Genomic DNA, 13220 nt, shown 5'->3' with positions numbered 1-13220 from the left:
ATGGAGTTCTGCATTACTGTCAGTAATCAGGTACGCCTCTCATACTTAACTTTATTAGCCATTTGTTATTATTAGCTACAGCACGGGTGTTTAACAAGATGAGATAATAATCACAGTCTCAGAAGCCATTAAACACAATCTGATAGAGTTATTATTTTACTTTTTTTAAATTTTACTCCCGTTTTTCTATTCTTCTTTCCTCTTTTAGACATTTCTCTTCCTCTCCTCCCCTTGAATTCACACAGATTAAACCGATTGATTTTTCCTCCTCAAGCCAGCACAGTCCCTCCTTCGACAGCTCCGGCTCCAATCCCTCCGTCTCCCCAGACATATCCAGGTCCTATAATGTCAATAATGTAAATGTAATCACAGCTTCTCCCCTCTTCTCGGTGTAACAAATGGAACGCTGTGTCACCGCACAGTAATTGCTAGCTTTAAACTGCGACGCGGTGGTGGATGCAGAGGTGGGGATACTATAACCTCCGGGTATCCATGAGTCACATTACAACCACTAATGTCGGTAGAGCCTGGAAAGCACCGATCCTTTCCCCTTAGAATACCTTGCTTTCATATATAAGACATCCCATAAACACATATTAAGCACTTCATACTTGTGTATATACTTATGTATATAGAAATAATATATATATATTTAGGAAGTCTTTGTATCTTTACCAAGTACAAGATGTATTTGTGTGTGTGTGTATGTAAGAGAATGTGTACTCGCGAGGGGCACTCAATCCCTGTAACCATGGTTACCAGGTGGTCTGTCCTCCCATGGGTCCTTATTTGATGACAATGAAGAAAGAGAAAGAGGGAGAGGGAGGGAGAGAGTGGCAAAGATGGAGAGATAGAAGAAGAAAGGAGGTGTGGCGGTTTTTGTGCCACCTCTCTCTCTCTCTCTCTCTCTCTCTCTCTCTCTCTCTCTCTCTCTTTCTCTCTCTCTTGGCCAAGTAACATAATGTGTTGCGCTCTGTGTAATCTCGCTACCTCCTTTGTGTTGGAATACCTTTGAATCTGGCAGTTAATTTGCAGTTAAAACGCTTTCAATATCTGGCTCTGCACTCAATAATGGACATACAACAGGATATTGCTGAACCATTTTCTATTCATTGTCTTGCTTCCATGTATCTTCCCTCCATCATCCCTGCCTTGCTCCTCTGCCCAGCCCGCCCCCCCCCCCCATCTCCCTGGGGCCAGATTCACAAAGCCTTTAGAAGCTATTTCATCTTAAAGGGGACGGCCAGTGTTTTCCAGTGCTTGACCATGCTACCCCTCTGCCTGCGGACAGTTTGATCTGCATTCGTAAGCATCTATCTAAAGGGAGCCAGAAAGAACAATAAAAAGTCTGGCGAGGCTCCTAATCTGCACCAGCGACTATAAAAGTTCCCCGAGCGAGCCTCTGGGTCCGGATTGATCCGCGCTATAAAATGGAGCTGCTTCATTTGAACATGCATGCGCTGGAAGAACATTGGGGTGTAAAACATGCAATGAACGCAGTCAGTATCCCACTGATACAGCAGCTTTCCCCTGGAAATCCAGACTGAGGCAATTTCCTCCTATCACGCTTCATTTAACAACAACAGAGCAATCCTTTCTCCGAAGAATTAAACGTATATGCAATTCATTTCGTAAGAACTGCAATGCCGCCTTGACTCTGTTTTCGTCTTTCATCGGCATAATGAGAGGGATGTTGACTGTGATCTGCGACGTGTTCGTACTGAATATATCATCAAAATGTACATCATCTGCTCCTAGCAGCACGGTGGCCGCGGCCTTACTTAAGCACCGAAGCCGTCGGTTCTGACTTGAAGTAGGACGCATTCACTTTTTCTAAATTGAACCTAAACCACTGTCTTGCCCTTTCCTCAAAGAATAAACGTGTGAACAATGAATTGAGCCTGCTAGCATGCATTGCCCCTGTGTTGCTCGCTCTGTGTCTTGTCTGTTTTGTTCTGCGAGTATGCAGTTTTCCACCGAATACGAACCTTCTAATCTCTGTGTGGCCAAAACCTGACACTTCTTATTCCTCTGTGCCTCCATTGTTGTCCAAAAGCTATTAAAAACACATCAGTGAGTCACACTGTTGACGTGTTGCTTTTATTAAGATGAGCATGGTACGCTGCAGCTTATTTTGAGTCAATCCGCCGAACACTGGCTGAAACTCGCCCTCAACAATTACACCACTCACTCCTGTTTGAGTTTTTTTTTTTTAGTATATAATCATTACATGTTCTTCAGGTATAGAATACTGTACTGCCAGCCTTATCCTTAAATGTTTTCTGCAACAGCAACAACTTGGTGCGATGCAAAGTCTCCAACCTGCTCCCTCTGACGTTTGTCTTGTGTGGATGTCACATTTCCTGGTTTGGTAAAATGTTGCAATTGATGGTCGCCAAGGCCCAAATTACGTGTCCTCCAAAAACACATCTGACAAGGCAAATTAATAGCATATGAATTAAATTCATACCTTCATTAAGATTCATTATTATGTTATTCATAATGTGTTTTTTCTCTTTTATTTGCTCTTCTTTGTCTGTCATCGGTTCTTTTCTGATTTCTTTTGTTTGTGTTGCCCAATTCTCACAGCTTGAGGTATATTGACTAGAGCTGGCACACACACGTACACTGCACATACACCCACATTAACACTCACACACACACACACACACACACACACACACACACACACACACACACACACACACACACACAGGGAAATCAAGGAGGGAGGCGAAGGAGATAGGGGGTAACAGTGGGAGCAGAGAGAAAGGGAAATAAATGGTAGGGCTCACATGCTGAGTGTGTGAGTGTGAGTGTGTGTGTGTGTGTGTGTGTGTGTGTGTGTGTGTGTGTGTTCAGCATGTGGCAATGGTTAATAAGCAGCAGAGTTAAAATGATAGATCCTCAGGGTCGGAGATACAGCTCATTAAAGAATTACACATTCACTTTGCTCGCACTGTCTCTCTCATTCAAAGCGGCTCTCTGTTTTGTTCAGCAAACCCTGAAAGAGATGAAAGAATTGAACTTTGCATGAAATGCTGCACGCCGACGAACAGAACTACATGCACGGCTGACTCCCTGCACTCACCTCCATCAAGCATCTCCCACATTAGCTGTCATGTCCCGCGCTCTCCACCCGCCTGCCTGTCTGTCAGCCTGTCTGTTTGCCTGTTTTGTGCTCGCCGGTCCTCCTGGTCCTTCCGACCTCCTGCTTGTCTCCACACCTGAGTGAGTTTGTTCGAGCAAAGCTGATTAGACATCATCTGTTTATTAGTCCCGCTCTGCGCGGTGATTCTGTTATTCCCACACTTGACCTTTTGAAAGAAGCCCGTTGCCCTTCCTTTGTCTCGCTTCCTCGAGCTGCACCTCCGGCTTCATTCCTCATTTATTCAAAGGGGTGCTCACATGCGCCCCCTGCCCCCCCATTTGGCCTGTGCTGATGTGCAACCTTCAACCACGCCATGTCCCCCCTTTCATCCACCTCCAATCACAGCCAGTCCCTCGCCGCATTCCCGCTGCAGTCTTCAGCTCACTTTTCTTCTTCTCTACGTGTGTTTCCTCCAAAGGTTTTATGATTCCACTGGAGGCTACGCTTAACCTCGGCGAGCGTGACCTTGGGAGGACGCTTCACCGCAAGTCAAGCTGCTAACTGTTATTATAGTCATTTGGAAACAAACACTAGCCATTAACCTGGACATTACTGGACTATGTTACTAGTTCATTTGGGGACCAGTGGAGCAGCTGATGGCGATGCAGACTAGATCATCTGACCAGGCTTTAGTTAAAATACACACGTTTATACATTAATACACCGTTTTGGGGGGGATTAGCCAGTTGATTAACCTGGTTACGAAGCGATAACTTAGACATCCCCACATACTGCGGCCCTTTCACTCACGTTACAACACCTAAATATTCAGTTTTGAATTAGAGTAAGCACCATACGAAGTAAACAGACCTTTCGGTAACGTTCATAAAATCTTCTGCGGGTGAAATGACATTGAAGAAGTGAATACATCGGTCAGGTTCATCAAACTGTGCGTTCATATTTCAGGTGAGCGACCACGTATTGATTGATCTTTCATCACAAATAGTGCGCCGCCACCTGCCCGCTTCTCTCTCAGCCCGAGGTAAGAAGTGATGGGCATGAAGGTTTACCCCGGGCTTTTCTATACCTACAAAACCAGCCCCAGCTTTGCTTGCTTGTAAACGCGTCATACCAGTCAACATTACTTTGGAAATTTCACAAATGTTCTATCTGACGTACAAACCAGAGTCACCAAATTCTCTTCTACACTTTCCTCGTTTGAAGTCGGCGAGTCTTTCTCTTTGTCGAAACGCCCTTCGACGTGGTGCCTGTCAAAGTAAAACTCAACAATCCGTGTGCTATTTTATGTAAACCGAACACTGATGGAGCATTTTTGAGTCGTCACTTCAAAATGAATGAAATATGTATGTATAGCCGCGTTAGACCTGAGATGAGGAGCCTCACTGTCACCGTGTGTAGAGTAGCTAGAAGCTCGCTGCTGGCTGATTTTAGCGTCCACAGATTCTATGAGTAACTTCCAACTTCGCGACGCTCTTTCTTCAAGTCCATAGATGGCAGAGCAGTGAAGCGATACAGTTCAGTGTGTTGGCAGGAAGTCAGATTATCATATTACCTTCATCGCCAAGTATAACTTATATTGTGTGTTCAGAAAATAGCCATTGTCATTGGTGTTGAGATATATTCCCACTATTCATTTACTATGGTGTCCACAGTGCATACCCTCTCTCTCTCCCTATCAGCTATTTTTATTTTTTTTTATTTTGCTATCATTTTATAATTTCATTCTGATAAGTACTTGCTGAGGGTATGATCCACAGCTACCTTTTACCATGCTCTTCCTGTTCTTTGTGTGTGTGTGTGTGTGTGTGTGTGTGTGTGTGTGTGTGTTTCCTCCCTGGGGAACTGAGGCTGAAGTAATGAAATGCTCATTACTGATTCAGCTGGAAATGCTAGGGATACATTTACACGCCTACACACACACACATACACACACACACACAAGCACACCAGCTATCCAGACGCTTTTCAAGGTCACCTCATTTGTGTGTGTGTGTGTGTGTGTGTGTGTGTGAGAGAGAGAGATAGAATGAATGTCTGTTGTATACATACAAATTGAGGGGCTACACGACTGGGTATAATTGGGGCATAAATTGACCGTTCTGTACAATACACCACAGACATCTGACATGATCATTAACGCACTCCGTCCACCCCTCCTTCTATTTCATACGCTCGCTCTCACACACACACACATATTCACCTTTGCTGTGAGTTCCCTCTTCAGCTCGCACTCACCAGATCATGCCATCCCTGACACCCTTCATCACTCCAGCCACACGGACAAGCACACACACACACACACACACACACACACACACACTGTATATCGAACATAAACACACACAAATATTCCAACTACCTTCTGAGGCAGGACAAGACGGCACAAAGCCCCCTCTTGCTTGTTCTGCACATTAAAATGCATTAATTCAGTTTCGGCTTTGCACACAGATCTGCCTGATCAAAGCATTACTAACATGTTTCTGTGACACGCATTGTGTTTATGGACACACACACATACACACACACACAGTATTGTCTGCTGTTATTAGAAAGATGCTGCGTTGTCAGTTGGGTTTTGTTTCAGATGGCAGACTGAGGGGATGCATGAAAGAGAGTTAAACACAGTAATGCTGAGGTTTGGGTATTGGCTTCTCTGGAGGTGGACGCTTGTCACAGATCAGGCCGCGATGCCGAAGTCTGAACATGACAACGGATCCAGGCACCACAGGTGCAAATGGTGGTTCTGGCTGGATGGTCATTTGAAATTGGGCAAATAAATGTTTACCAAAGACATGCTGCTTCTTATCAACAATAGCTTTGATATCTACTGTCATTTGTATTCATACTAATACTATATACTATTCTAATCATAGTTTTATTCAATAAAATAGCGAAGTCGTGCCAAATGAAATCAAACGGTCACCTTAAGAAAAGGCTTTAATGAGAAGATATTTGTTTTGAGTTTGTCAGCGGGTACGCATTTGCTCCCGCGCACTGTGAACGCTATATCATTAAAGCGATCACGGATTTTAGCTTTAGCTTGGGACTCGAAAGTGTTCTCGGCCGTAGTTCAAAAGCAAATCCGCGCGTTTTTAAAAGAGACCAGCTAAAAACCTGAATGTGCAAAAAGGAAGGAATCACATCCTGTAAAAATCGGCGGCTGAATTCAGCGTGTTACATTCTGTGTTTTTCTCGTTCGTCTGTGGTGTTTTGTCTGGTTTTGGCACAGTAAGGTAACAATAAGGTGTTTTATCCAGATTTGTTTTTCCACATGACATCATAACACATAATTAGTTACAGTTCTCAACAATTAACAATGCTCTTTTTGCAACTGCGAGGCGTGTTTTTCTCTTTTTTACTAAAAACATCCTCACCAAACCCTTAGACAGCTGTGTGTGTGTGTGTGTGTGTGTGTGAGAGAGAGATATATACTAAGCGCTTGGCAGCCTGTTTCCTGTGGGTCACTGCTGCTCTGATTTATGGCTCTACTCCACCTGCTCGGGACCCTTACCATCGCCCCAGGGCAAACGCTTCCCTTGAATGCAATTCCATTTTTATCTCATTGTTTTGGAAAAGTATCTAAATTACAAGTGAATGGTGAGGAGGACACACTTATTTGCTTGGACAGGAGGGGATGATGTATCACATGTTTTCATCGGCTCTCCTCTTCAGCCATTACAATACACGGAGACCATGTTTGTCCTTGCTTGTAAACTGTCCACTCAACTCCTCTGGGGATGCAAGCTGTGCATGAATGGAGGTGTAAGCTGTTCAGGTGCTTGAAGCCAGTGAAGGAGGCTGAAACCTTTGGCTGATCTGCAATTGTACTGACCTGGATGCTGCAATCTACCACAGCAACTCCCTCAAATGTCACTCCTGCATTCTGATTATCACACACACACACACACACACACACTCATTACTCATTGCAGTAAAGGTTAAACTACCCCACGAGTATGACCACTGACATTGTTCATCACTCATTTCTGGCAGTGTGTGTGTGTGTGTGTTGTGTGTGTGTTGTGTGTATTTCTTGCCAATCTGCCATATGTGACATGTTCTGGATTGTTGCTAAGAGACAAACATGCTGAAGGGCATGTAGGAGGAGACTGCGTGTTGCCACCCGCTTCAGAACACACGCACGTGCGCACACACACACACACACACACACACACACCAACATGCATCTATGCAAAGCAGCCTTTCAAAGTTGGAGTAATTTAAACATTCAGTCTAATTATGAACCTCATCGTACTATGGATCACTGCAGTACTCGAATCACAGTTTTGTTGATCAATAAATCATTTAACAAGCAAAAATGGCAAACATGTGGTGCCTCCAGCTTCTCAGAAGTAATGATTGTCTGCTTTTCTCTGTTTTAATTATTTTGATATCCGTGTTTCAGACAGTCGATCAGGCAAAACAAGCTTTTGGAAGTTGTGATGGGGATTTTTCACTTTTTTAAAAAATGTTTTATTCACTAAACAATAAATTGCTTAGGTAGAAAAATAATCAGCAGGTTAATCAATAAGGGAAATACTCATTCATTGCTGCCCTACTTTGGATATCTGTGACTCCTATGGCAGTGTGTCTGCAGTGCATCAACTCAGCTTTTAATCATTTAGTCAGTGGCGGAAGAAGTACTCAAATCGTTCATTTAAGCAACACCACAGTATGAAATACTTTGTACAAAAAAAAAGTATCACCAGTAAAAATGTGTTTAAAGTATCAAAAGTAAAAGTACCCGTCATGCCGAAAAATGTGTGTTTCAGTATTGATGATGATGATGATGTTACAATGCATGCACACAGACCTGGGTTCTCAGTCTTCAACAGCACTTGGCTTATATCTTGAAAAGGTAATATGTTCTTAATCCCTTGTCAGCCAAACTCCTCTAAAATCATAATTTCACTGTCTAATTGACATAATTGATATGAGTGTAACTCGCTCCTGGCTTATGCTCTCCAGTGTAAACAATTCCTGAAAATGTTCTGATGTTCCCTTTGGCGTAATTCAAGGGGCAAAACCAGCTCGCTGTACGAGCAAAAGGAGGTCAGTCTCCCTTTTTTCAAGAACAAAGACGGCAAAAGTGCTAAAATGTGCTAAAATTCAAACATGGGTTTGTCACACTACACTTGTTATGGTGGAGAAGAAGTGATAATAAGAATAATACTGTGCAGTTCTGATTCCTAAACAGGTTCGCTCCAGATGTGACACAAGGTTCTGATGGGAACAGATGGACACAAAGCAGACCACACACACACACACACACACACACACACACACACACACACACATTTGCGCAGCCACGAGCCCGGGGTCCCATATTGCTCCATGCAGCTATTTGTGACGAGCGCACACAATAAAGGACAGATTCCTAATTGGCAAACATCGTGTGAGTAAATCATCGGAATCATCAGCACAGACAGCCAAAAACAAAAACACATCATTCACATCTCATCCAGCTTCCCACATAGTTTTGCAGGAGAGTGTCTATGTCTGCGTTTTGAATTTCGTTTTGTGTGCACATGCTTGTGTTTGCGGGTGTTTTCCTGCTGTCTGTGTTATTCTGAGATACAATATTTGTGTGAGTGAGTGTGTGTGTGTGAACATTAACAACTCACCTCATTCCTCAGCGACTGAAAGAGCCTCTTTGTCTATTGTGCTGCAGGACAATGTGTATTGTAAGAGACAGAATCAGATTTCTGCCCAAGCAGGTGTGTGTGTGTGTGTGTGTGTGTGTGTGTGTGTGTGTGTGTGTGTGTGTGTGTGTGTGGTGTGTGTGTGCACATTTAGCTGGCGGCACAGTCTGTCTCCCTTCTGTCCTAATCCACTCATTTACCTGAGTTCCTCCCATGAGGGGCCTGGAGTCCTGCCAACACACACACACACACACACACACACACACCTACATACATGCATATGAAAGCGTTGAAGCAGCTGGTGAAGTCCGGCCGTATGCCCATTAAAAGAAGCAACATTTCACACATCTGTGTGTGTGTGTGTGTGTGTGTGTGTGTGTGTAAGGTAACAGTATTCACATTTGTGCAAAGCTGTGGGTGGGTGGGGTGAAATCCATAAATCCTTCAGGTCTAAACAACAGCAAAACAGCCATAACTAATGCAAGATTTTGTGCAATCATGAGACTAAAAACAGAACGAGAAATGACTTCCACAAATCTTGACTCAGACTGTTAATTTATGGAGATATTTTTAAACAAGATTTCTCAACAAAACAAAAAAAAACAACCAAAAAAATGATTGCAAAGGCCTGAACTTGGTTTGGTTCATTCAACTGATCTTTTCTGACACTTTAAAGCCTCTCAAATGTGGGCTCATGGCTTGTAAAACTAGACTAATGAAGCACTGTGTTTCCCATGCTCAAGATTATCATCATGTAATACAATACATACTTTATTTTGGATAATAGATCTGTACTTGTAGAGCACCGGGAACCAAGCTTTCAAGTGCTGCACACATGACAGCGCATGAAAACCCCAGCAATAATAAAAGCATGTGGAAAAAGTAGATACATTACATTTGAAAAACTAAAAACAAAAACAGGGAAAAGAGTTGAAAGAAATAAAGAGACGTCGCGCTAAATTTAAGAATATGAACTGCATGATCTTGACATTACATATATGATTCTATACTAACTAAGAAACTATCAGTTTAACACTGTGCTGCAGAACCACTGCTATGCTTCAGGTACTTATACTATTATGGACTGTACTGTACTGCATTGTTTGCCTCTGTCTTCCTCAGGTGATGAGACCGGTGATACATCCAGCGGTCGTAGTCCAGCGACAAAGGACGTGGCTCGCCCTCCTCCTCCTCGTCGCCCCGTCCCTCCTCATCACCTCTCACCTCCGCAGGTAGGTCATGACTCTTCCTCCTTTCACATCCAGCCTTCCCTTCCCTCTGTTCTCCCCGGCCGCGGATTGTACCGCCCGGTCCGTTCTCTAATTCTAATTCTAATTCTTTGGGCCTCATCTCTTGTTCTCTGTCAGGTGGCTGTTCGAGGCTCAGCCCGCACGTCGTCCGTTGGCGCGGTACCTTTGACCCTGGGGACCCTGCTGCTCCTGCTGCTGTCGCCGTGGGAACACCGCTGATCACGGAGGCGGTGGTCCCTGAGACTGACAAAAGACGAAAAGACTGAGAGGCCACCACACATGTTTCGTGGTGAAGTATTTGGAGTTTCTGTGATTGTTTTTTTTTTTTGTTTCCGGTGGCCCGTCTGGAGGGACAAGCTGTTGATTCATCACAGTTGCAGGTGCACAGTGTGCATTTCTATGTTGCCTGTACTGACCTCTACATGTGCTTGTTTATTTGTATTTAACTCCGATAGGATAGGTTGCACAGCACTACTGACTTTTTTGAAGAGAGATGTAAATACAAATATATATATATTATATATTTATATAAAGAATTTCTATAGATAACACTGGCTTGATGTGTAAATAGAGGTTAATATAGAACAGAGCAGACTGACTTGGACGTTAAGGGATGCTTGTTTTGGTTTGGCCTTTACATCATGTATCCCCCACAGAGATTAAGATCCAGCTATAGTTCACGCTGAAGGCCTTCACTGTAGCAGCAGTGTACTTACAGTGAAGGGATTTCATACTGTCGATGATGACTCTGCACAGAGAGCTGACCGTAGGCTGTTTTTCCCGATAGGCAAAACAACCAATTACGTGATACTTCAGACCATTCACAGATGGCCATGCAGCATAATGAAGAATTTGACAGTTTGGCCTGTAAGCCTGTGCAAACTGAAGACCATCCGGCACTTTTTTCTCCACGCAAATGCTCTTTTGTTCACACAAGCTGGGTGATTTTGTTTTGGGGTTTGTTTGTTTTTTCTCGTATTTCCGCAGCAAGTATGCTGAGAGTTTTAACTGTGTAACACACAGCTCAAAATCTGAATTCCTCCAGAAATGACTCTTTAATAGCAGAGATCTCTCCCAAGAAACCGTGTCCTCGGCTAGGTCGTCATTTCTCGACATATAATACCTTTTATGGTCTTGGTAGTGAAATGAGTTAATTTTCTTCTCAAGTGTCCAAAGTTGTAAAAGCACCACAGGGAGGGATGTAACAGCTTCCATTTCAACTTCTATTTCACTTGCAAGCTGCCACAGAAAGCTCTGTTAAAAATGTGAATATCCTAAACAATAGAAAAGACTAAATATGGGCAATACACAACCTGAAAAGTCTGCCTGAACAATGAATGAGCCACAGTGATTTGATTTCAAAGGCTGGCTGGTCACCAAATATATTAATTAAAACTGCAACCTCCTGCAATGAGATAATATATAATATATACTGTTCTAAGTCAGATACACGTGCTATCAGCTTGTCTCCGTATCCAGTGAAGACAAGAGACGGAGTATCAAGGGGGTGAACAGAGTGCAGCTGAGCCCACATCCAAACATGTGAATTAAATGTTAATTCATAGTAATTAGGACTATCAAGTCCTTCCGGCTCTCTGTTGAGTCTCAAACCCCCCAAACTGCACACAGCAGCAGGACAGACAACTGGAACACTGATTAAATGAATTCAGAACGGAGCGAATGAACCAGCTGACCGACAGTGTGCGTTTCTGCCGGCGGGTGACTTGACTTCCTTCTCGGATTTATCACCATTTTGTCCCGTGTAGGCGTTTGAAAATGGCAACATTCCCCACGTAAAACGTGTCGACCCTTCACCTGAGACAGTTTATCTGTGAAGGAATGTGACTGACACATGAGGCAACTTCGGAAATACCATTAAGAGGCGAAGTGTGTGAGTTATCTGGGCAGTGAGCCCAAATACCGTGTCAGCTGGCGGGATGCTTTTACAACATAATCTTTTAGACAAATTTTAAACGTTATACCCAAATGAGATGAGATTTTGGATTCACGCCAGCCACTCCTGTCTTTCACAGCCCTTGCTAAGCGACCTGCGCGAACAAACCACCACACACACACACACACACACACACACACACACACACACACAAATGCATACTGGATACTCACTATTTTATTGTTTCTCAAACTGGGCTACTGCTTATAAACTTTGTAAAACATAAAATGCACAGCTCTCCAGTGTAATAATTCAAATGAATTAATGTGGCAAGCTGAAGATGAAATTGCTAATTTGGTGTTACAAGTCGCCGTCCTGCGGATGCTCACCTTCGCCTGTGAGCTGCAAATTGCCATCTGTGGCTCGCAAGTTGAGATGAAGTTGGAACCTTGTTCGTGCGTATTTGGATATGAGGTCGGGCGATGTTATGTTAAGCGTAGAAATGGCTTCCCGTCGCTCCTCTTGTGCTGTGTTGTCACAGTGGCTCTCAGCATGCGTGCTGAGGCACAGCGGTGTGTGAGCTGTGCCGTGTCATTGTTACATGAAACCATTAAATGTGCTTAATCAAGGTTTAACAGATCTTTTTGTTTAGAAATCCGAATTTTTGTTTTGTAGTAATATAGCGGTGTGCGGGAACACCAGGATGCAGCAAACAGCCAGTTCGCTGCAGTACCGTGGTTTCTCTCACCACACTGACTGAAAACCACTGTGCTAATTCAATAAACTAAACCAGCGAGACGTAAATAAACCTTCTGTAATTCATCGTGTCCTGCTGCTCTGTTGTGTCATTAATCTTAATATCCTCAGTAATAAACTGTTTTCAAATACATGTTGTACACTGTCTTTTATGTATTGTGTAGCACAAAACAACTGAAACAAGGTGTAAAATGGCAAATACGGTTTGTAAACACGTTTTTGTATGGCTGTGTAATTCCTGCCACCTATCTTAACATCAAATAAAGACGTCACTAACAAACACATATATGGGTTGTTTTGGTTGAGCTGTGTATTTTAGCGTCAGAGCATGCACCATATGAAGGGCTGCTAAAATTGGTTTAAAAAGATGGGAGTTTGGCGCACACCACAGGTTTATGTGTACATATATATGGGAGCGCAGCTGCAGCTCTTTGGCCTCTGGCCCTTTGAGAGATTACTGTGATTGGATTGGCATGGTCAGGGAGTTGGCACAGATTGCTCGGTTGGCACGGGAAACTGCCAGGGGATGATGGGAAATAAAGACATCATTGAATGCAAATTGCCAT

At 43.4% G+C, this 13220-nt stretch overlaps 1 protein-coding gene across 1 annotated transcript in view; it reads left to right on the top strand.

The window, feature by feature from the left end:
* Positions 1-10223, top strand: part of LOC139288194 (glypican-5-like) — a 42974-nt gene extending 32751 nt beyond the window's left edge. Inside the window, exons 10-11 of the mRNA XM_070909461.1 lie at positions 9877-9986; positions 10122-10223. Coding sequence (XP_070765562.1) covers positions 9877-9986; positions 10122-10223 — 212 coding nt within the window. The remainder of the gene's footprint in view (positions 1-9876; positions 9987-10121) is intronic.
* The last annotated feature ends 2997 nt before the right edge of the window (positions 10224-13220 follow it).

This window comes from Enoplosus armatus, chromosome 7 (assembly GCF_043641665.1).
Source record: "Enoplosus armatus isolate fEnoArm2 chromosome 7, fEnoArm2.hap1, whole genome shotgun sequence".
Lineage (NCBI taxonomy): Eukaryota > Metazoa > Chordata > Actinopteri > Centrarchiformes > Enoplosidae > Enoplosus > Enoplosus armatus.
Note: the sequence above shows the minus strand (reverse complement) of the source record. Positions and strands in the feature narration are given on the sequence as shown.